The following is a 25459-nucleotide window of genomic DNA, read 5'->3' as shown; positions in this document are numbered from 1 at the left end:
CCCCACTTCCTGTTTTCTAGAGTTTAACTGGGGATAGGATTCTCAAATCCTTTTGTGCCTGGGCAGGACTTGAGCTTTGATCCTCAGATCTCAGCCTCCTGAATAGCTAGGATTACAGGTGTGAGCCATTGTGCCCTGCCAAGCTTGTAACTTTTGACACTACTGTTAAGTTTAACAAATCTATGTCTTAGTAGTGTTTGGCCACAAAATTCTGAAGGGAGCTGGTTAAAGGAATAATTACTGGTGGTAGAAAGATATTCATCATCCTGTTAATTTCACCTCCAGAACAGTGAGAAAACACAGGCTCTTCACTTTATGAACACTGGTGTTTTATTAAAACTCATTCAGCAGAACAAAAGAACAGGCTACGAGTCACAAGTGATTCATCATCAGTGAGTAATTAAATATAAAGGCAACACTGAAGTCATTTTGGACTTACTCATCCAAAACCAAATATTTAAGACTCTTGTCTTTACCCAACAAAGAAACCAGAAGTATAGCTGGGGCTCAAGTGGTAAGCATTAGCATTGGGCAAAGATGCTAAAGGAGTGCTTATGCTCTAAGTTCAAGCTAAATGACTTGTGTACACAGACAAACACACACACACACACACACACACACACACACACACACACACACACACACAAAATATATCCCCCAAAATGTGTCCTTACATGTTTTCTGAAGGTTTCCTAAATAACTTGAGGCATAACGTGATGAAAAGCATTTTCCTATTGTGCAAATTTTGCAATAAACAAGGAATAGTATCTTCCATCATACCTTCCATTCAAAAATTGAATTTGAAATAGTAAGTCATTTCTGTTTTAATGCATGGACCACACACAGAAGACTTTACAGGAGCAGTGGAGAAATTGATGCTCTCAGGTCCTTGGCTCAAATTGTGAGTCTTTCCCCATCCATCACTCCCCAGACCATCGTGAAGATTCTTATTCCAGTCTCAGTAGGACAGAGCTCTTATTACTGAGTTAATAAAATCAACTTCACAAAATATTCCCTATTATAAAAGCCACAAGACAACAACTTCACTCTCTTAATTATTTGTAAAGCCTGAAGTAATTAATGCCCATCATTTGTGTTCATTTCCTCTGGATAATATTCAGGGATTTCACCACTAAACACAATGAGAAGTGTTGGCTCAGTAAGTGCCCAAGCTGAAGAGTCATTTCCATTACACCTAGCTTACCTCTGCCATGCAGAATTTCTTGTCCAGTTTAATAGTCTCTCTCTGTGTCTCTCTGTCTCTCTCTCTGTCTCTCTCTGTCTCTGTCTCTCTTACCCCCCCTCTTTCTCTTTTTGGTGACAATCCTCAGGCTTGAACTCAGGGCCTGAGCTTCTTTTGCTCAAGATTATCACTCTATCACTTGAACCACAGTGCTGCTTCTGGCTTGCTTTTTATGTAGTAATTAGGAATAGAACCCAGGCCTTCATGCTTGTTAGTTAAGCTACACAGTCACCCCATATACAGGTTTCTGACAATGGTTTTTCTATATTGTATTTATTTCTTCTCTGAGTGCTCTTAATGCTTGCTGAAGGTTGACTTGTTTTGAAGAACTTCCCCTAATGCTTACATATTCAGAGATTCTATATATAGCTAAAAGTTTTTCATTACTCAGAATTTCTCTCTTGTGTATGTTCTGAAATGTACTGAAAACTAACTTTTGATTAAAAGTCATTGCACATTTGTTATATTCATTGGTTTTCATTTCTTCTATGTGAATCAGGTTTGTGATGAACACAAAGGTATGCCTTCCCGGTCAAACACTTCCCACATTTGTAGTATTCATAAGGTTTTTCTCTTCTGTGTTCATTCTGTAGTTAGCCATGGGTTCATGATAGATTTTTCACATTCCTTACATTCATATGGTTTCTATCCTGTGTGTGTGGTCTCATGCAAATTCAAGTATGACTTCTTGAAAAACTTTCCCTTTTATTTCATTCATAGGATTCTCTCCTATGGGTGTTTAGTGATAAATCCTTAGTTGTGCCTTTTGGGTTAAAGACTGAAAATTTGCCACATTCATTAAGGGTTTTATCTTGTGTTGGTTGTGTGACACAAGCTGAGTTTTCTTTCAAAGACTAAAAAGTCTTTCCCATTTATTACATTGCTACGGCTTCCCTAGTGTGTGAACTCCCTTATGCTTCCTGAGGGGTGAAGACTGCATGAAGGATTTTCCACTTTGGTTACATTACTAAGGTTCATCATATGTGTGAATTCTGTTATGCCTCCCTAGATGTGACTTCCACCTGAAGGTCTTTCCACATTTGTTGCACTCATAAGTTTTCTCTCCTGTGTGTGTTTTCTGATGCAAATTGAGGGTAGACTTCCATCTGAAAGACTTTCTACATTGGTTACATTCATAAGGTTTTTCTCCTCTGTGAATTGTCATATGTCCGTTGAGGTCTGATTTCCATGTGAAGGATTTTCCACATCTGTTACACTCATAAGGTTTCTCTCCTGTGTGTATTCTCTGATGAACATGGAGTTTTGCCTTCCAGGTGAAAGACTTTCCACATTCACTACATTCATAAGGTTTCTCTCCTGTGTGAGTTCTATTATGCATTGCAAGGTATGACTTCCATGTGAAGGCCTTTCCACATGTGTTGCACTCATAAGGTTTCTCCCCTGTGTGTATTCTCTGATGAACACGGAGTTTTGCCTTCCAGGTGAAAGACCTTCCACATTCACTACATTCATATGGTTTCTCTCCTGTGTGAGCTCTATTATGCGTAGCAAGATATGACTTCCACTTGAAGGTCTTTCCACATTTGTTGCACTCATAAGGTTTCTCTCCTGTGTGTGTTCTCTGATGCAAACTGAGGGAATACTTCTGTCTGAAAGACTTCCCACATTGGTTACATTCAAAAGGTTTCTCTCCTGTGTGAATTGTCGTATGTCTCTTGAGGTTTGACTTCTGTGTGAAGGACTTTCCACATCTGTTACACTCATAAGTTTTCTCTCCTGTGTGTATTCTCTGATGAACACGGAGTCGTGCCATCCAGTTGAAGGACTTTCCACATTCATTACACTTATAAGATTTTTCTCCAGTGTGTGTTCCCTGATGAACAATATGTTGTTCCTTCCACATGAAAGACTTTCCACATTCATTACTTTTATAAGGTTTCTCTCCCATGTGTGTTCTCTGATGAACTCGAAGGTGTACATTCTGGGTGAAAGACTTTCCACATTTGTTATGTTCATAAGGTTTCTCTCCTGTGTGTATTCTCTGATGCAAAGTGAGGAATGACTTCAGTCTGAAAAACTTCCCACATTTATTGCATTCATAAGATTTCTCTTCTTTGTGAGTTCTCTGATGCCTGCTGAGAGCTGACTTCTGGGTGGAAATTTCATTACGTTCCTCATATTTGTAAGGTTTCCCTTCTGTTCGAGATCGAGGTCGGAACGTGTGGTCTGATTTCTCAGAAATTAAATTTTCACACTTGATATACTCATCGGATATCTTAGGATATTTGCTCTGAGGTATTGTAAGGTGTATTTCATTACTGATAGATTTCTCACATTCACTACATGTACGAGGAGTCTCTCCTGTGTATATTTTCGGATGTGTAGTGATGGTCAGTGTTAAGTACAATATTTTTCGACACACAGTACATTCAGCATTTTTCCTCCCTCCCTGAAGAATTTCTTGGGAAGGGAGAACATTACTATGAAACTGCAGCTCTTTTGGACTGTCACAATTTTGACTAAAATGCTCTGAATATCTGAGGGATTGTTCAACCACAGGAGACATACGAGTCCTATATGCAGCATGCATCTCATCAGGCTCAGGAGAGAGAAGCATGTTCTGACACTTAATGAACTCCTCAGTCCTCAACTCTAAGGTGTTGCCACTATTACTAATCACCTCTGGCTTATGTGTGGAGCTCAAATTAAAAGTTGTTGCTAATCTCACATTTTCCTCTGCTTGGATACTACTTGCAACTGCTACTTCACAAAGACATGCATGTGGACTTTCCTCGCAGGTCTTAAACACATTCTCCATTACTTGGACATCTAAAATGAATTATAGAAAAGAAAACACAAACATTCATGAGATCCAAATATTCCTTAATGTAAAGGTAAACTCTTAGATATTTTAAAATATAAAAGTGGAAATTGATTTGTGAGAAATATATGCATTTCTCTCTAACATATTAAGAATATTTTACAATGACCAATAATGTTTTTCTGTGTTTTAGTTTTCTTTTTATATAACAGGAAATATTTATTCAAATTACCCAACTATGTATTGCTACAGTTTTAAGCTGAGTACTGCCTATGGTATACCTGTGGCTGTTTTTCAAATATTGTTTTATTTATATATTGGGGAATAGCTGTCTTTTTTATGAGAAATAATTGATATATTGTGCTGGTTTGCTTGTTTTTTAAACTTTCTTTGTTTTCCTTTTTTTTTCTTGGTTCATAGCCCTGGGCCCTGTCCCTGAACTCTTCAGCATATGGCTACAGCCCCTATCCTTGGGCTATAGCCCCACTTTCTGTTTCATAGAGGTTAACTGGTGATAAGAGTCTCAGGTCCTTTTGTGCCCAGGCTGGCTTTGAACCTTGATCCTCAGATCCTGAGTAGCAGCTAGAATTACGTTAACCAGCTCCAATGCTGCTTTGCTTCTTAACCATTAAGTGAGGAACAGGAATATTTTCTAGACTCAGAGGCCACAAGAGTGGTTTATATGTCTGTTTGCCTTTGATGTAAGCAAGAACGGTTCTTGAGAGTAAGGACTTAAACTTACATCTCTTCAGTCATAACTTCTCACTAACATCTCAATTTAGGTACTTGTGGGAATTTGGAAATTTGTTTCTTTCCATTTGAAGTCTCATCAAAATTCCTTTTCTGACACTCCTGTAACTTAGACACATGGAAGACCAGAAATACTTTATCTCATTGCCTAGTTAATTATCTTCTCTAGACTAAAACATCATGTATATTTTTTCCCTTCTACTCCTGGCCTTGAACTTAGGACCTGACCACTGTCCTTGGGTTTTCTCAAGGACAGAACATTACCAAATAAGTCATTACTTCCAGCTTTTTCTATGTATGTGGTACTGAGGAATCGAACCCATGTCTTTGTGCATGCTAGGCAAGCACTCTACCACTAGGCTCAACTAGTAGCTGGAAAGGTTTGGTTCTGAATCCCAGTCTCTGCCTACCAGTCAAAAGCTATTATCCTTACCAGAGAATAAAGCCCTGACTTATTCCTTGTTCCCTCATACCTTTATAGTCTTAGTTTCAAAAAAAATGACATCTCATTTATACCTTTCTTTCTTTCTTTGTCTCTTTTTTTTTTTCTTTGTCACTCATGGGACTTAACCTCTGGACCTGCGTGTTGCCCCTGAGCTCTTCAGCTCAAGGCTACTGCCCTACCTAATTGAGCCATAGTCCCACTTCCCATTTTCTATTGGTTCATTGGAGAGAAGAGTCTAAGTTCATTTTCTTATTGGTCTGGCTTTGAACTTTGATCCTCAGATCTCAGCCTCCTAAGTTGCCAGGATTACAGGCTTGAGCCACCAGCACCAGGCTTTCTTATTTTATTTCGTTTCACATTGATTTCCACAGAGAAATCTACCTTTAACTCTACTGCCACATAGAATTCATTATATCACCATATGATTCTTGGGGTTGGGAGTTTGGCCTAGCATGCACAAAGACCTGGTTCAATTCCTTGGTACCACATACACAGAAAAAAGCCAGAAGTGGTGCTATAGCTCAAGTGGTAGAGAGCTAGCCTTGAGAAAACCCAAGGATCGTGCTCAGGCCTGAGTCCAAGGCCAGGACTGACAAAAAGAAAAATGATTCTGGGCTGGGAGTCTGGCCTAGTGGTTAAAGTGCTTGCCTAGCATGCATGGAGACCCAGGTTCGATTCCTCGGTACCACATACATAGAAAAAAGCCAGAAGTGGTGCTGAGGCTCAAGTGGTAGAGCTCTAGCCTTGAGAAAGTCCAAGGACAGTGCTCAGGCCCTGAGCTCAAGCCCAGGACTGGCAAAAAAAAAAAGAAAAAGAAAAATGATTCTTTATTCATTCACAAAGAATCCCCTAGGTTCCACACACAGGACTTAGGGTAACTAAGAACATTATTACTCAGTACATCCCAACATGAACTTACCAACTAGGCTCAGCCTCCAACATCAATATGAAGATGCCTTAACTCACCTGTGATATTCTTGTCAGAGGAATTTCCCATCCAGGGTTCTGCACCTTTCTCTAACTTGACAATCAATACAGGTTTGGGAACACAGAGCCCTGTAAATTAGAAATAGTGGAAAAATATTGCTTATGCTGGGTCATCATTGCTTTAAGATCTCAGACATCCAGCTCACAAGGTAGCTATTCAATCTTTTCTTTATTTCTCACTGGCTCCATGGTTGACATTTCCCTAGCTCTGGATTCATTTTGTATGACATAAACTTAGGTCTTTTGCTCAAGGCTGGAAATTACCAGTTTGAGGTCCAGCTCCACTGACATGCATGGGTCTTCAGGCATGCTAGACAAAGCACTCAACCACAAGGCCAAATTCCCTGCCCTCCACTAACATTTTTGAGGGGTTAATTGCAGTTATAGAGTTTAATGGGGACTTTTCTGCCATTGCTGGCTTCAAATTAGAATTCTCAGATTTCTTCCTCCTGAGTGTCTAAGAATACAGGCCTGAAATGAAACGTTGTACGTATTTCAGGTTTCCATTATAAACTTACTGTTTAGTGATTTGTAGATCCTATTCCAATAATGATATATATTCTATTCTAGATAATTTATCCACTTACAATTACTGTGTAAGTTTGGAATGTTGTCTCCATTAGTGGTAACATAATTTAGAACTTCTGTCAAAATGCTGATTAGGTATCCTGAAGAATGAGAACAAAATTACCTTAGGTTTTCCTGAGAAAGAAATGATACTTCTCAGGGACTGGAATCTTACGTTTAAAAAGCATTGAAAGTTTGGTAAATATTCACGTATCTACAAAATAACAAGGCAATTGACCTTATAAGTTAATTTGACTTTTGCTCACCTAATGACACCAGATTGCTGTAGGTCTCCAGCATTACATCTCTGTACAGGGTCCTCTGAGCATTGTCCAGATCCTGCCACTCCTCCCAGCTGAAGTCTACAGCCACATCATCAAATGACACAGACTTCTGTAATGGCACATTTCCATCAAGCAATTAGCCCTGAGTTATAAACACACCATGTCTGGAATTTTATTCTTCTACATGAATGCTTTAGACTTCTATAAAATATTGACCTGAAGAGCTTAGGGATGATGCCTAGGCCCAGAGTTCAAGTCCCATGACCCAAAAAAGAACAAAAAGGCAAACCAGGTGTTGGTGGCTCACACCTATAATCCTAGATACTCAGGAGACTGAGATCTGAGGACCATGGTTCAAAGCAAGCCTGGCACAGAATTCCATGAGACTCATTTCCAATTACCCACCTGAAATTGGGTAATGGCTTGTGGCATATAATGGCAGAGCAACTGTGGTACCAACAAAAAAGGAGAGGGGAGGCAACAGATTTAGGTTATAAATGAAATTATTCCACTGAAAATAAACTACATTATATGATGGCATATGCTGGTACTGTGAGAACATTGTAAAATCTTAGGGTATGAAGTAATAATACAGTGAAGTACATGCACAATGTTAATTTCCTATGTCTGGCATAATAATCAGTTGGGGAAGAAATGTCTTTCCTCTTTTTCATTTTTGTATGTTGTAGGGCTTTTACTCTGGCTCTGAGCACTGTTCCTGAGCTCTTCACCTCAAGGCCACCATCCTACCTAGGAAGATACAGTGCCACTTCCCATATTCTAATGGTTGGCTGGAGATGAGAGTTTCACAGACTTTTTAATGGCCAGGTTGGCTTTGAACCAAATCCTCAGATATCAGCCTGATATCTGAGTAGGTAGGATTACAGGTATAAGTCTCTGCACCTGGCAAGAAATTTATTTGTTGCTGTTTTATATTACTACAACAAGTTTACTGTATGTTTTACTTTTTCAAAAGCACTAAGGGTTCAGACTGAGGATGGCCTTTGTTCTGTACATACTGGGGTAGTGTTAGAGAAAGGTCAGCTGTATGGTCAAATTTATTATAAAAACTAGTAGTAGCAAAGTATATGTGAAATTTAGTCTGTGGTTACTTCTTTATGAAGAAGACAGACAAACTATTAAAATACATTATAGCTACAACATAATAGACTTTTCAAAGGAATATATAAACTGGGCATGGTGGTTCACACCTTTAATCTTACTTACTCAGGAGGCTGAGATCTGAGGATCAAGGTTCAAAGCCAAGCCAGGAACAAAAGGATCTGAGAATCTTATACCCAGTTAACCTCTAGAGAATGGAAAGTGGGGCTTGGCTCAAGGGTCAGTCAGTAGCCTTGAGTTGAAGAGCTAAGGGACAACACCCAAGCTGAGTTCAAACCCCATGACCCACCAAAAAAAAAAAATCAAAGGAATATATTAGGTTTCTTATATTTGTGAGATGCACAGATTCAACTAACCATAAAACCAAAATGCCTGAAAAACTACGGTGCCTGTATTCAACATGCAGCCTTTGGGAAAAAAAGAAACAAAAAACAAAAAACTGTCATTATCCTATGAACAAAGTAGTATAGAAAATACATAGGATTAAAAGTGTAATAGGCATGATAGATGATTTACAGTGTAGGGAAGGATGTGTGAACATTATATGGAAGCCACATAAGAAATGAATATCAGATGAGACAATCAGATAATAAATAGCCCAAGGGCCATTAAAATGAAATTGTATTAATATTGTATTATATAAGGTACCATTTGATTTAAACAAAAGCAAAAAACAAAATTCAATAAGCTATCCAAAGAGACATACATTGAATACAGAGAAACAAAAATACGTAAATACGAAAATGCCACATGCAAAGATCACTAATAAGCTGGGTGACAGTAGCTCAGGCCTGTAATCCAAGCTACTCAAGAGACTGAGAACTGAGGATTGTGGATCAAAGACAACTTGGGCATGGAGCATGAAAGTCCATGGATGCTCACCTCCAATTAACTGCCAGAAAACTGAAAGTGGTGCCTTGGCTCAAGTGATAGAGTGATAGTCTTAAGCTGAAGAACTCAGGAACAGTGCCCATGCCCAGCGAACAAAAAAAATAAAAATCACTAATGAGGGCCAGGAGCATGGTCTAGTGGTAGAGTGCTTGCCTAGCATGAATGAAGCCCAGGGTTCAATTTGCTAGAAACACATACACAGATAAAGCTCAAAGTGGGGCTTACCTCAAGTGGTAGAGCAATAGCCTTAAGCAAAAAATATCTAAGAACAGTGCCCGCGCCCTGAGTTCAAGCCCCAGGACTGACAAAAAAAAGAAAATTACTATTGGAAAACACAAACAGTGATAATATGAAAAGAAATAAATATTAAACATCAGCACAAATCGTTTCACCACAGATACACAACACTTGATTAGAGACAAATCATACATCTGGATAATAAAAGTTGAATGCTGAAAAGGAGGTCTCCAAGGATGTTTAATAGGCCATGAAATTATAATTTTTTAAATCTACCATTACTACTGGAAAATTAATATTCCTCTTCCTGATAGAAGAACCAGACAAAAAAGTCAGCAGGAAGGCCGGGAGTTTGGCCTAGTGGTACAGTGCTTGCCTAGCATGTATGAAGACCTGGGTTTGATTCCTCAGTACCACATGTTGGGGCCTGATCCCCATCTCTGAGACCTGTTCATCATTCCTGCTCAGGGACCATTAATGGGCTTTGGCCAGGCATTTCTCACGTTCTTTGCATACCTCTCTTAAGGCATCTCTGTGTACATGATTCCACTGAGCCTCCCCCACCCCCCCGGAGCGCAGGTCGCCAGTGCTTTCCTGCACTTGTCCCACCCAGTACCTAAAAGTTTGCTCCAGACTCTTAGTGATAGCTAGTTTCCCAGTTCCCACCTTCCCTTTCCCCAACTGTGTATAACTAAGTGCCTGTTGCAATAAAAGTGAGATCTGATGCACTTTCATGGCTGACACAGCTCCTGGCTCAGTGTGGTTTCTTCCCCGGTAATTGGGGGAGGGCTGTGTCATCAATACTTACTACCTCGCTAGGTTCCAAGAGACTTCAGGCTGGCCCTGGGTGTCCCTCCCCATACCCTTGTTGCTCCAGAGTAGCAACACCACATACATAGAAAAAAGCAGCAAGTGGTGCTGTGGCTCAAGTGGTAGAGCTCTAGCCTTGGGAAAGCCCAAAGACAGGCCCTGAGTTTAAGGCCCAGGACAGGCCAAAAAAGAAAAAAGAAAAAAAAAGCAGTCAGAAGAAACACACGCCTTTTCTTAACCTAAATGCTATTTATAAAGCACTGTCAAGTTACAATTACCAAAGCAGACATTCTGGAAGTAAATCTCAAAATAAACTTTCTAGAAATCAATATGAGAAATAAAAAGCTACAAGTTATAAATACATTAAAGTCAAATAATACATTTCTGTGAGTGAAATAAACACAGGGAAACTTGAAAGATCTGGAAGAAATGTACACTATCATGGTGACTTAGAGAATGTTAAAGGTAGTCTCTTTCTTCACCTTTGAAATAAAAACAAACCATTTTTATTTGTACGGTGTATTCACCTGTTATCTTCTGGGTTGTGGGGGGAAGCCAGAAAACTGAAGGGAAGTAGGGTGAAAAAGTACAGCTGCACAGTACTCAGAACTAGTTCAAGCCACAGGTCTGGTAAAAAAAAAAAAAGGGGGGGGTAGCTGCGGAAGGTGGGGATGGTGGCTCACTTTTATAATCCTAGCTACTCAGGAGGCTGAGATCTGAGGATCAAAGTTCAAAGACAGGTTGGTACAAAAAGACTTGGCTCCAGAGTACGGTGGTAGCCTTCAGCTGAAGAACTCAGGGACAGTGCCCAAGCTGAGTTCAAGCTCCATGACCCACACACACACACACACAAAAAAGAATATGGAAAAATCTGGATTCTGTGAACTTGATCAAGGATATAAATCGTGTACATGTCTCTTTTCCTGTTGAAATAACTAATTGTTTGGAAATATTTTTGAAGTTTTTACCTAGAAATGTACACTATAAATGGAATTATTAACAAACACATATGGACAAAAGATACATATTATTGTAATATGTGTATGCTGCTTTTAGCTTTTGTATCTTTTCACTGACGATGGTTCAAATGAATCACATATTCCTGAATCATTTCTTCCAGTTGATAAATGCCACACATGTTAGCTTGTACTAAAGTTCTTGAGAAATCAAAAGCAATTACTAAGCAAATGTCTGTAAGATTTTTCCATCAGTGATATTTCAAATATAAAAACCCTACTCACTGTATTATTTAGTATCAATACCAGCTTCTAACTTACACTGGCAGTGGATGAGAATCTTCAAATGTACTGAACAGAAAAAAGAAAACTACAGTACCACATCAAATGAGGTTGGACCACTTGAAGGCAATACAATCAGGAAAAATCAAATTATTTGGTGTGCATCAATGGGTATACACAGAAATTTCTTATAGGGGGACCAAGAGTTTGGCCTAGTGGTAGTGTGCTTGCTTACAATGCACAAAATCCTGGGCTCGACTCCTTGGTACCACAATCATAGAAAAAGCCAAAAGTGGTGCTGTGGCTCAAATTGTAGAGCTCTAGCCTTAAGAAAACCCAAAAACACTGCTGAGGCCCTGAGTTCAAGCCCAGGACTGGCAAAACAAACAAACAAACAAACAAACAAACAAATAAATTTCTTGTAGGGAGCCCTGAATTTGAGCTAACGGTAAAAAATTCTGAGAGGTTGGAACTCCACCCTGACAACACTCTGAGAGCTGGCCAAGGAAGGGTTAAAACAGACAACTCAGGAAAGGGTTAAGAGACCCTTCCCAAAACTCTTCCCCTTCTTGAGTGCTACGAAGGCTGGGAAATGAACTTTGGATGCTGTTGATTTTTTTTTTGCCAGTTCTTGGTCTTGAACTCAATGCCTGAGCACTGTTCTTGGGTATTCTTCAAGGCAGGCACTCTACCACATGAGTCAGAGCACCACTTCTGCCTTTTTCTTTTTCTCTTTCTTTTTTTGTGGGTCCTGGGGATTTAAATCTGGGCCTGGGCAATGTCCCTGAGCTCTTCAACTCAAGGCTACTGCCCTATCCCTTGAGCCACAGAGCCACTTTCCATCTTCTTTTGATTGATTGGAGATAAGAGCCTCACAGTCTTTAGTGCCCAGGCTGGCTTTGAACTGTGGTCCTCAGATCTCAGCCTCCTGAGTAGCTAGCATTACAAGTGTGAGCCTCTGCACTTGGCAATTCTGGCTTTCTCTGTGTATGTGGTCCTGAGGAATTGAACCTGGGTCTTCGTGCATACTAGGCAAGCACTCTGCTGCTAGACCACACTCATTACCCTGCTGTTGGCCTTTAAGGTGTGATAAAGTGAAGTTCACATTTGGACTTTCTCCAGGCTCTAGTTTTGCAGACTCAAAAGAATAAGTGAACAAGTGTCTCTCCCAAACTCTTTTTTGGCTCTGATTGTAGCATTAATATAGATGCTTTATTTTTTACATGTATCCATGGTAACCTTCCCTGTGTGAACTCTAGCAAATATACTTGCTTTTGTGTACTCAAGTGCCAGTGAGTCTTGGGAGCACTGGCCTCCCCTCCCCCATGATCCCATGTCTCTGTTTATGTCTTTGTATTTTTCTAATTTTCTTTGGCACTGCAATCTTATAGAATTGTCCAGGGTTACAGTTAACAATTTTCCTACATTGTTGATAAGAAAAGTATCAATTTGCAAGGTGTGATGGCTCACGTCTCACATCCTAGCTACTCTGGAGGCTGAGATCTGAGGTTCTCGGTTCAAAGGTCGTTGAAAGCTGATTCAAAAGGTTGAAAGCCAGCCCAAGCACTGAAGTCCATGAGACTCTCACCTCCAATTAACCACTTAGAAAACCAGAAGTGGCTCTGTGGCTCAAGGGGTAGGATAGAAGTCTTGAGCTGAAGAACTCATCCTTAGGACAGCATCCAGGCCCAGAGTTCAAGACCCACAACCAACAAAAAAAGAACAAAAATATCATTTCTAAGAGTCACATCAGGAAGGGCAAATTGATCAGAAAAGCAGGAAGGAAAAGTAGCTCCCAGACAGATCATTTGAAGAAAAGAAAAAAAGTGAGAGACATATGGAGATAAGAAGGACTGAGTAAAAGAAAAGGAGACAGAGAAAAACAAATGCAAAAAAAGACACATGAAGAAAGCTAGTGAATAGGAAACAGACAATGAAGACAGAAATTAGAGAAAAAATCTTGTGACGACACCTTACAAAGAAAAGAGGGATTTCTAGAAAAACCACAAACTGCATAATCAAATATAGCCTAAATTTCACATAAGACAAAGACGACAAAACAGTCCAAGAAGCACATCTAGAGAGTAAATACTTATAGCTTACTCCGTTCCCCAGAACATTAGAAGATATTTATGACCACACTATTTTAGCAACTCCACTAAGGCTTTATTAAGATAATATACTGTTACTCATGAGGATGTGATTTTTGACCAGTTACTAGCGTACTTTCACTTTCCTTGAGACATCACCTCCTAGGTGTCACTGAATCATATAACAAATGTGACTTTTTCTTTCTTTCTTTTTTTTTCCAGTCCTGGGCTTGAGCTCAGGGCTTCAGCATTGTCCTTGGACTTTCTCAAGCCTAGAACTCTACCACTTGAGCCTCAGCACGACTTCCGACTTTTTTTTTTTCTACACATGTGGTACCGAGGAATCGAACCTCGGTCTTCGTGCATGCTAGGCAAGCACTCTACCACTTGGCCAAACTCCCAGCCGTGACTTTTTCTTACAGCAAGAAAAATTTTTAAAAAATGAAAAAAATTGAAGCAAATCTGCACTCAACTTAGAATATGTAGATTTTAAAGTTTGCCAAACTATCTTTATGTGACTTATGCACATGTCCCTGAAGCTGAATATTTGCTTATGTCCCTAAAGCTGAATGTTTTTCTGTTTTTAAATCTTGAACACCCTTGTATTAATAAAATGAAATGTAAAACAAAGTGCAAAAAAGCAACTCACCAGAGATCCTTTCATTGTTTCTTGCTGTTGAGAATGAACACAATATTGTGGAAGCGTGGCTGGAAGAGAAGGCAAATGAGGTTGTCAGGAAAGAACCTGTGTGATTTTGCCCCAGATTTTCCTGCTCAAAACATTATATAAGTTAGGTGTGGTGGCTCACGCTTGTAATCCTAACTACTCAGGAAGCTGAGATCTGAAGATCAAGGTTCAAAGCCACCCAGGACAGAAAAGAACCTGAGATTTAGCCTCAAGAAACTAGGAAGTGGGGCTTGGCTCAAGGGTAGGATAGTTGTCTTGAGCTGAAGTTCTCAGGGACAGTGCCCAGGCCACGTTCAAGCCCCAGGACCCCCCCGCCCCACCATGCACACAAGAAAATTATAGATAAATAAATAAATAAACCAACTAACATGACGCAAAGGTTAGAAAAGCAAAACCTTTTTCCTCTCTCTCTCTCTCTCTCTCTCTCTCTCTCTCTCTCTCTCTCTCTCTCTCTCTCTCTTTCTCTCTCTCTCTCTTTTTATCAGTCATGGGGCTTTGACTCTGACCCAAGGCATTATCCCTGAGGTCTTCAGCTCAAAGCTACTTACCCTATCGCTGGAGCCACAGAAGCATTTCCTCTTTCCTAGGAGTTAAGAGTCTCACAGTCTTTAGTGCCTGGCCTGGCTTTGAGCTGAACTCCGGAGATCTCAGCTTCCTGAGTAGGTAGGATTACAGGTGTGAGCCACCATGCTGGCTAAGCATTCTTTTCTTTTTTTTTGTCAGTCTTGGTCTTGATCTCAGAGCCTAAGCATTGTCCTTGGGCTTTTCTCAAGGCTAACGCTCTACCACCTGGGCCATAGCACCATTTCTGGCTTTTCTATGTATGTGGTACCAAGGAATCAAACCCAGATCTTCATGTATGCTGGACAAGCACTCTACCACTAGGACAAACTTCTGGCCCCGCATAAAGCTTTCTTATGGGAGTAGAATCTTTTATGTTTCAAATAAAGCCTTAAACTCTTCACCTATGCCCAACCCACACTCCATTAATTAGTAGGCATTATAAAATCAATTCATTTCTAGGTTAAACATGTAAAGAACCCTGGACATCCTCCTGGAGATATAGCACCTAATAAACGTACATCATAAAATACCCCAAACAACTATCCTCAGCCAAGGATGAAAAATATCGGATTTTGGGTTTTTTTTATTGTTTGTTTTGCTTTTTGGTCAATCATGGGACTTGACCTCCGGGCCTGGGTGCTGTCCCTCAGTTCATCATCTGAAGGCTACCACCCTACCCATGAGCCAGAGCACTGTCCTTGAGTTCTTCAGCTCAAGGATACCACCCTACCCTTGAGACAAGCCTAATTTTCCATTTTCTAGAGGCTAATTGGAGATAAGAGTCTCAAGGTCCTTTTGTACCCAGGCTGGCTTTGAACCAAGATCCTCAGATTTCTCAGCCTCCTCATAAGACATTTTAAAGGAGTGTTTATGCTTCACTGACATCAACTGGAAATAGAATTTCTTAAGAAAAATAATACTTCTTTGGGCAGATTGTGACAGAACAGTAACAGTAGCTAAAACTTCAGGATAGGTAACATCTACAAATCATACAACGTTGACCAAGATACATTACCACACCAAAAACCTTGTATAATTTTCATTACAAAGCCAAAGATCCCACCCCAACACTTTTTCAACAGTCAGAATGAGCCAACACGCTAAAGCTAGCATCAGCAACTCCATAGATGGGTCATTTGGGATAAGTCTGAGAGATCATGTACTAGAAATGAGAGTGGGAAGAAGCTGAATAATTTGAAAGACTAGAATAAGTGGTTAGTACCTAGAAAGATACTCTGGTTGGACAGTTATCCCTGTACTCCAAACCATGACCTCATGTCCTTGCTAATATTTAGGCTGTGGCTTATTCCTCAGGCCAGCTCATTTAATTTCCTAAAAGTTGTTCTAAACCTTTGAACATCACCAATTGATTGAGAGTGTTGGAGGAGAGTACAACGTGAAACTTGTGCTCTGGGAAGCAGAACCAATTATTGCTGAAGGCAAGGAAAGCTAAAAACATCTTCCTCTTCCTGTGCTTTTCTGCCTATGTTGTGTAGGGCTTGGCAGAGTTGGTAAAATCTATCCTTTTAGGAGGGAGACTCCTATTCATAGGGTGACCTACTTCAAACATTGCCAGGCTCCATTTCTAAAAACATAGGACCAGCACACACTACTCCAATATCCAATGTAGAACTTTCTCTAGATACAAGGTTATGTATGAACATGTGTGAACTCAAGCCAGCAGTCCTAAGAAGGATAGCATGGCAGTAGCAAAACAGAAACTCATCTAGGAGAAACAAATCTGCCCCCAAAGAAGTAATTATAATAAAACTCGAGGCAGGCTCACAGACTTCAAATTTTGCTACAATTTTTAAAGTGCTTATCTTACAGCTAGGCAAAGTGAATAAGAAGATCACATGGGTTAACAGCAGAATCAATCAGTCATGGAGTATAAATGCAAGCTCCTTTCTCCTAGTCTGGAGAACCACCCAACATGTTCTAAGAGATTCAGGAGCCGTTACTGCCATCTGGAGGCATGTAGGCTAAGGCTAAAAGCAACACAAACATGAATCCCACACAAATCCTCGACCTCAGACTGGAGGAACACACGGAAGGTAAATGCTGGTCCTGAGCCCAGCTCGTGGTTCATACCTGACATTGGTTCTGCAGCTTGAGATCCCTTCAAGTCACAGCTCCCAAGGTCCACTGAAGACATCCTGGGCACTTGGCTTGGGACTGTGCCCTACAGAAGGCAAAATTGTACTTCAGAGTACTTCCAGCAGCAAGGCAAAGGGAGAGAAACCAGGTCTTGCAAACAGAGAAAACCAACAATGGAGATGGATCCCCCTACCCACCACCTACCCCCCCCAAAAACCAACACTTTTATAGGATTTGCACTCTAAAGGAGACTACAATTCCCACAATGTGCTGTGACATAGGCTTGTTAGAGAGGTTCAACCGGTGCCATACCCTAGGTCCAGGAGTGTGTGGATGCCAGGAGACTTTTCTCTCCTAGCTGCGGGAGCTAAGTTGAGTTTCTTCTTAAAAAATCATGGTTTGCCTCCTGAAAAACTGTGAGACCAACTAGAAAATGGAAATGTTTGGGGAGCATTAGATGAGTTGACTCTTTAATTCTTAGTTCTAATAATGTAATTGAGGTTATAAGTCTGTGTTGTTTTTATTTATTTTTGAACTTCTCCACCCTCTCACTTTAGATATTTTAAATCCTAATTACTTAGAAGGCTGAGATCTGAGGATCAAGTTTCAAAGCCAGCCTGGGCACAAAAGGAACTGAGACCTTATCTCCAATTAATCTCTAGAAAGCAGGAAATGGGGCTTGACTCAAAGGTATGACAGTAGCCTTGAGCTGAAGAGCTCAGGGACCATGTCCAGCCTGATTTTAACCCCAGGACCCTCCCTTCCCACCCCGAAGCATTTTGCATGCCAGGTGGGGTGAATGACATCTATAATTCTAGCTTACTCATGAAGGAAACTAAGATAAGGGGATCACGGTTCAATGCCAGCCTAGGCATGGAAATCCTTGAGAATCTTATCTTTTTTTAACCACTAAAAAACCAAAGTGGCACTGTGGCTCCAAGTGGTGGAGCACAAGCCTGGAGATGTAAAGCTCAGGGACAGACAGCATCCAGGCCCACAGTTCAAGCCCCATGACCAAAGGAAGAAAAATAAATGTTTGCAGCAACTAAACTAAATTCCTGGTCTTTTTTCCACTGCTCTCATGTACATTTAATGTATACACTGAAATAAAACCACAGTATTGTTAAGTAACATAAGGCACAATCCTTGTGTCAATTTAGATTTCTCAAAATCTAACAATGAATTTCTTAGACACTCCCAAAATCCATATATAAATATTAAGGAGTTTTTGGTTACTAGTTTTTGAATTCTGCCTTTCCTTTAAGGGTTTTGGGTTGTTGTTTTGTGTTGAGTTTTCTTGTTGCATTGTTTTATGCTGTTGGTCTGTGGCTTGAACTCAGAGCTTGGACACTGACTGTGAGCATAGTTCATAGACCATTAAAATTTCTCCAGCTAAGTAGTGAAAAGTATCCTTCCAGGGGTTTCTTAGAGCATGGTTCATCACCGCCATCAACTCCATTGCTCTTCTCAGGGACCTCACACTTGTCTTCCCAAACCTTATCCATTAGCCTGTGTCTTCCTCCATTATACGTGAGATCCCATGCTTTGCTCTTAAAGGTTTATTGTGATTTATTGTGATTCTGGGTCTTCATGCATGCTAGCAAGCACTCTACCACTAGGCAAAACCCCAGCTCCAATTACTTTTTATATAAATATTATATCCTGTAACTTCACTGAACTTACTGATTATAATAATGTTGTAAGGAAGACCACCAGAAGATGGCATGGGAGTAAGATCAGACTGGAAGGTTTTAGGAAGGACATGGAAAGGCTCCAATTCCAGGCAGTAGACATCCCCATCTCTGCCTCTTCTGGCCAGGAGAGGTCCTTGATGGCCTCAGTTTCCTAGTCTTTACAAATGAAGGAGAGGCCTGCACCTCCTTCCCTGGGCCTATGGAGAATTAAGTAGATGGGAACTAAGGCAGAGTAAGGGCTCTGTAGGTGGAATCTCACCTTCAGCACCAGCCAAGGACTGAGCTAAAAAAACTGTTTCACCTCCTTGCTCTTATCAGGTTCCCATATTTCTAGCAACTTCCACTTTACTCAACTCTTAGAAAGAACCAGTTCTTTCCTTCCTACTCCTCCCTCTCTTCATGTCAGTCATGGGTTTGAACCCAGGGTCTAGGCCATGTCCATGAGCTTATTTGATCAAGGCTAGCTCTCTACCACTTTGAGCTGAACAGCTTTACCTCTGGATTTCTGAATAGAATTACAGGTGTGAGCCACAGAAGTCCAGATCTTTCTTCCACCCCACTTCCTTCCTTTCCATACTTTCTCTGTTTTTCCTTCCTTCCTCCATCATTCCCTCTCAACCTCACTGGCTCCCCCTTTTCTTTCTTTGTCTTTTTTTTTGTGGGTCATGGGCCTTGAACTCGGCCTGGGCACTGTCACTGAGCTCTGCAGGTCAAGGCTACTGGTCTACACTTGTGCCAAGCCCCACTTCCCATTTTCTAGAGGTTAAGTGGAGATAAAAAACCTCAGATCCTTTGGTGCCTAGGCTGCCTTTGAACCCTGATGCTTAGATCTCAGCCTCCTCAGGAGCTAGGATTACAGGTGTGAGCCATGGCACCCAGCTGACATTAATATTATTAAATTTTTTATTTCCATAAATATTTCTACTTAGTGCAACACATTTTATTAAAAAGCGTGATTCTTTCTTTCATTTTGTGCTAGCACTACGGTATGAAATCAGGGCCTGGATGCTATTCCTGATCTACTTTGTTCAAGACTGGAACCTGGAATTCTATCACTTGAGTCACAGCTTCACTTCCAATGTTTTTTTAGTGAATCAGAGATAGAAAATCTGATAGTCTTCCTGCCCAGGCTGGCTTTAAACCACAATCCTCAGATGTCAGCCTCTTGAGTAGCCAGGATGAGAGATGTGAGCCACCAACATCTGGCCTAGATTCTTTCCTTCTTTTCTTTCTTTTTTTTGCTACTCCTGGGCTCAAGCTCAGGGACTGAGCACTGTCCCTGGGTTTTCTCAAGAGTAAAGCTCTACCACTTGCACCTCAGCACCACTTCCAACTTTTTTCTATGTATGTGGTAGCAAGGAATCAAATCCAGGGCTTACTGAATATTAAGCAAGCACTCTACCACTAGGCCAAACCATTAGTCCTGGACTAGTTTCTTTTCAAAAACTTTAATCAGGCTGGGAGTTTGGCCTAGTGATAGAGTGCTTGCCTAGGATGAAGAAGACCCAAGTTCAGTTCCTCAGTACCACATACATAGAAAAATCCAGAAGTGGTTCGGTGACTCAACTGGTAGAGCTCTAGATTTGAGAAAGCCCAAGGACAGTGGTCAGGTCCTGAGTTCAAGCCACAGGACTGGCCAAAAACACAAAACCCAAAAAAACTTCCATCACAGGCAGGGGTAGCTAGTGCAGTACTGAAGCACAAACCAGGCACTGTGAACAGGGAATACATGCCTCAACTGGCCTAGCGTTATTAAAACCAGTTCACACTAAGTAAACTAAATTTCTCATAAATTTACCTAGAAGGGTTGAGAATCTATGCCTTAGTGCCAATGACTATAATCGTAGCTACAGAAAAATCTGAGATTTAAGGACTGGAGTTCAAAGCCAGCGTGGAGAGAAAGATCAGTGAGACTCCAGTAAGCCACTAAGGAGCCAGAAATGGTAGAGTGTACCAACCTTGAGAATGAAAGCTTAAGGCCAGCATCCAGACTATGAGTTCAAGCCCTACTATATCAACAACACATAAGACAGACACAGACACAAAGACACACACCCAGAATCCCTCTAGCCTGTTTGTCTCATGTGTTTCACGTTACATGGAGAGAGGAAAGGATTTCTAGGCCACTAGGACACTAGTATGTGTGTGCACCAGTGCTAGAACTTTAACTTAGAGCCTGGGTACTGTCGCTGAGCTTTTTTGTTCAAGGCTGGCAGTCTACCACATGAGTCACAGATCAGATCCGCATCTTTTTTTTTTTTTGTGGGTCATGGAGCTTGAACATCCAGGGTGCTGTGACTAGGCTCTTCAGCCCAAGGCTACCGCCCTATTCCTGGGACTGGAATTTGCCCCTTAGCACTTCAGCTCCAGGCTACTGCCCTACCCTTGAGCCAAGCCTGCTTCTCTTTTCTGGAGGTTAATTGGAGATAAGAGTATTAAGGGCTTTTATGCCCGAGATTACATTGAACTTGAATGCTCAGATCTCAGCCTCCTGAATAGCTAGGATTACAGGCATGAGTCACAGGTATGGCTAGCATCTAGCTTTTTTAGGAGATAAGAGTTTCAAGGACTTTCCTACCTTGGAATGGCATTGACCCATAATCCTCAAACTGCTAACTTACCAAGTACATTGGGTCACAGGTGTGACCCACTGGCTCCTTGTAGTAAGGTTTTAGTGAAGGACAGCTGGTGAGATTTTCGGTACCTATTCTGTGCTGACGGACTCTGAGACCCCTAAAGTGCCAGAAGCGTTCTGCCAGGATGAGTCAGTATCAGACAAGTGACACTACAACGACAAACAGCCCCACCTTATTTCTACTCACAACATGTGTTCAATGTAACTTAGCAGGCAATTCTGTTCTTCCTGTGAGGAACAGAGGCCACCAGGTGAAGTCTCCACTCTGAAACTCTTCCAATATCACTGTAGCAAAGGGAAAGGAACACAGTGACTTTCACATTGACCCACAGGATCTTCATCTATGGTGTTGTAATCACATTACTGTGCTGAACATGGGAGAGAACTGAAAAGCCTAAGTGTAGCATGTTTTGGAAAATAAGGCAGGCATGTACATAAACATACACAGAAGTGTTAATATACTCACAAGTGTTGTAGGACTATTGATAAGAAGTCATTTGGTCCATTTTTCTTTTTTTATAATAAAATTTTTGTGCTGGTGTGGACAATTGAACTTAAACTCAGGGCTGCTGACACAGTGACTTGAACCTAGGTATTTTTCTCAAGGCTAGTGCTTTACCACCTGATCCACAGATCCACTTCTGGATTTTTGGTGGCTAATTAGACACAACAGTCACATAGACTTTCCTGCCCAGGCTGGCTGTGAACAGTGATCCTTAGTTCTTAGCCTCCTGGGTAGTATGGATTACAGGCATGAGCCATTCCTGGGTCTTGAAATCAGGGCCTGGCCTCGTCGGTCACAATGTCACTTCCAGCTTTTTCTGTTTATGTGATACTGGGAAACTGAACCCAGGGCTTCATGTATGCTAGGCAAGCACTCTATCATTAAATCACCTTCCCAGCCCAGTCTATGACTTATCTCTACTTAACAGGAAAAATAAAACTACAGAGAACAAAAAACAGAAGATGTGGTTCACATGGTTCCAATTGTAAGCCAAAAAAGCGAATCAAAAATATGAACTAGGGGTCCAGGAATCTGGCCTAGTGCTAGCTTGCCTAGCATGCACAAAGACCTAGGTTCAATTCCTCGGTACCACATACATAGAAAAAAAGTGGAAATGGTGCTGAGGCTCAAGTGATAGAACTCTAGCCATTGAGAAAGTCCAAGGACAGTGCTCAGGCCTTAACTTCAAGGCCCAGGACTGGCAAAAAAAAAAACAAACTATGAACTGGTGTTGGGAAAGAACACTTGCACCCATAATCCTTGCTACTTAGGAGGTTGACAACTGAGGACTGCAGCTCGAAGCCACCATGTGCAGAAAACTCCATGAGACTATTACCTCAAATAAATTACTCAGAAAAGGCCAGAAATGGTACTATGGCTCAGGAGGAAAACTTGAGGTGGGGGGAGAACATATTCAGGTTTAGTGCCCAGGTCCTAGTTCAAGCCCCAGCACTGGCATTGAAAAAAAGAAAGAAAGAAAGAAAGGAAAGAGCCAGTGGGGTGGCTCATATTTGTAATCCAAGCTACACAGTAGACTGAGATCTGAGGATCTAGGTTCAAAGCCAGCCAGGGCAGAGGACTTGAGACTCTTATCTCCAATTAACCTCTAGAAAATGGGAAGTTGGGCTTGGCGCAAGGGTAGGATGGTAGTCTTGAGCTGAAGAGGTCAGGGACCGCGCCCAGGCCAGTTCAAGCCCCATGACCAAAAAAAAAAAAAGAATAGCTGGTTGAAGTGGCTCACATATTTAATCCTTGCTACTATGGAGGCTGAGATCTGAGGATCAAGGTTCAAAGCAAGCCTGGGCACTAATGGCTCTTCTCTTCATTATTCATAGTCTACAGAAAGAGAAATTAAGGTCCAGAGACAGATGGTTGATGATGAACACATGCAGCAAATCAACAGCAGTGCTGAGGATACAGTACTGGCATCCAGACCCCTTTCAAGAAAGAAACACACATACAAGATATAGAGGGGAGAAAGGTTATGCTGGCTATCAGGATTGGAACCTGGGTTTAGGGAAGAAGTATTCTAATATTCTTCAGTTTCTGAACAGTAAATAATTACCATAATCCTAGATGTGGGGGCTCACTTCTGTCATCCTAGATACTCAGGAGGTGAAGATCTGAGGATCAGGTTCAAAGCCAGCCTGGGGGACAGACTGTGAGACTCTTATCTCTAATTAAGCACAAGAAAACAGGAAGTGGGACTGTGGCTCCAGGGGTAAAGTGGGAACCTTGAGTAGAAGAGCTAGGGGACAACCCCAGGCTCAGGGGTAGGGTGGTAATCTTGAGCTCAGGGACAGCGCCCAGCCCAGAGCTCCAGCCCCATGTCTCACAAAAATATACATATATAAAGATCAAGCTGACTACTCTTGGCAGTTTGCAACAACTGAGTAGAATTGCTACTCCCCCACTGATTAGCTCTGTGACAAAGAACCCTCTGTGCTCAATATACCAAACAGATAACAGCCTGATACCGAGGAGAAAAGAAAACCATCAACCTCAAAGTCAGCCTATTCCCTTCAGGACAGCCAATACTCAGCCAAGTCTGACCCTGATACACAACCCCATAAACAAATCTGAAATATCCCACTATACAAAGCAATTCAAGCATGTCATATACTTGCCAGAAGATGAGAGATTTGGAGTGATGTGATGGAGCAGGAAAATGCTAGTCCAAGCCAGGTGCCAGTCGTTCACACAAGGGACTGAGATCTGAGAATCCTGGTTCTAAGCCTGCCCAGGCAGTTAATGCTGTAAGACTTTTATCTCCAATGAATCACCAAAAAGCCAGAAGTTGGGTGCCAGCCATGAGTGAAAATTTCTAAAGGGCAGCACACAGGTCCTGAGCTCAAGAACCAGGATCTGAATACTCATACACACAGGAAGGAAGAAAATGATAATTTAGTACAAATGCATGCACATATGTGCAGGTCCATGAGTGAGTTTCAAAGAGGCAAAAGCAATTCTGACCTTGATCATGTGATCATGATCAGTTTGTAGTACAAAAAAATACCATGTAGTGGGACCAGGACTTTGGGAGAGTGCTTGCCTAGCATGCACAAAGACCCGGGTTAAATTCCTCATTTCCACATACATAGAAAAAAGCTGGCAGTGGTGCTGTGGCTCAAGTGGTAGAGCTCTAGCCTTGAGAAAGTCCATGGACAGTGTTCAGGCCCTCAGTTCAAGGCCCAGAAGGGGCAACAAAACAAAACCAACCATGTCCCATCAGTTCGGTGGAGGGAAGGAAGGCATGTGGCATTCTACCCTCAGGGAACTGAAACTCTGGAACGTTTTGGGGGATCCCTCCACTGGGACACCTCTGCACTCCTGGAGAGTAAAAAATGACAAGTTCCTCAAGAACCAGAAATTCATCTTTCACTCCATCCAAGGGACCTGAAACTCCCAGAAGATCATCGCACGCACTCCCCAAGGAATCCACGGGGCTTGACAAAAAACTAATAAGGGGAAAGCTTCAGAGTGTGAGGGGAGCAGGTAAATTGCAAAACAGACTGCCTGAGAAGAAATACGGGATCAGTAGTTGGGGGTGATGATGGGGAGCAGAGATGAAGAGGGAACCAGTCCTACCCAAGGCATCACACCCTGGATAAAGACATGAAGACAGGGTGCTTCCCAGAATAAGAATGCTTGACCAGGACAGGGGACAGGAGTGGGCAACATAAAAAGAATGTACAGTCTGGAAATTTGAAGCAACAGTTCTGGATTGGGTATCAAGGGACCTGGGTTCTAATTCTAACTCTATTGAGTGGATAAATCTCTGTCCTAGGTGCCTCAATTTCCTCCATCTGGCATTACTAACAACAACAATAAAAATAATAATAGGAAGAAGCACTTTAATGATAATAATAATAGGAAGAAGCGCTGACCCTTCCAGAACCATCTCTGAGGACACAGATGTGAGAAGAAGAAAGAGGTGCAGATTTGAAATAAACATATTGCCGGGGAGGAGGATGGAGCATCCCAGGCCCCATGTCCCCTACGCACTCACCTGTCTGGCCATGGGGACCAGTGCAGCCCCAGTTGGGCTGTTGCTTGCGGTGCAGAGCTTACAGCCCCACATAGCGCAGGAAAACCAGGGCCACCGGTACCAGAGTCACTTCCTGCAGAAGTTGCTTCTCCTTCTGCCGCGTCAGGGCCCACCAGCCTTGACTTTTCTTGCTGCAGGATGGAGCCGATCCACATGTGGTCAAAGGGGCATGGAAAAAAGCAGCAGCAGCCAAACCCTAGCTCCTGTTCTCCTTCACTTCCTCTGCACTTCTGCTGCTCACTTCCTGGGAATTGGACGCTACCACTAACTCGCAGCTGGTGGG

General features: G+C 41.7%; 1 protein-coding gene across 1 annotated transcript; it reads right to left on the bottom strand.

Annotated features, from left to right (window-relative positions):
- Nucleotides 1-1724: 1724 nt before the first annotated feature.
- Nucleotides 1725-25223, bottom strand: LOC150039846 (uncharacterized). Its single transcript, XM_090327563.1, has 7 exons — nucleotides 25138-25223; nucleotides 21312-21409; nucleotides 16790-16880; nucleotides 14096-14154; nucleotides 7041-7167; nucleotides 6187-6276; nucleotides 1725-4033 (listed from the first exon to the last, which is right to left on the bottom strand). Exons 3-7 carry the CDS (start codon nucleotides 16851-16853, stop codon nucleotides 2211-2213), a joined length of 2163 nt encoding a protein of 720 aa, XP_090183689.1. The 5' UTR covers nucleotides 16854-16880; nucleotides 21312-21409; nucleotides 25138-25223; the 3' UTR covers nucleotides 1725-2210.
- Nucleotides 25224-25459: the final 236 nt, after the last annotated feature.

Source organism: Megascapheus bottae, unplaced genomic scaffold, assembly GCF_031878675.1.
Source record: "Megascapheus bottae isolate mThoBot1 unplaced genomic scaffold, mThoBot2.hap1 HAP1_SCAFFOLD_79, whole genome shotgun sequence".
Lineage (NCBI taxonomy): Eukaryota > Metazoa > Chordata > Mammalia > Rodentia > Geomyidae > Megascapheus > Megascapheus bottae.
Note: the sequence above shows the minus strand (reverse complement) of the source record. Positions and strands in the feature narration are given on the sequence as shown.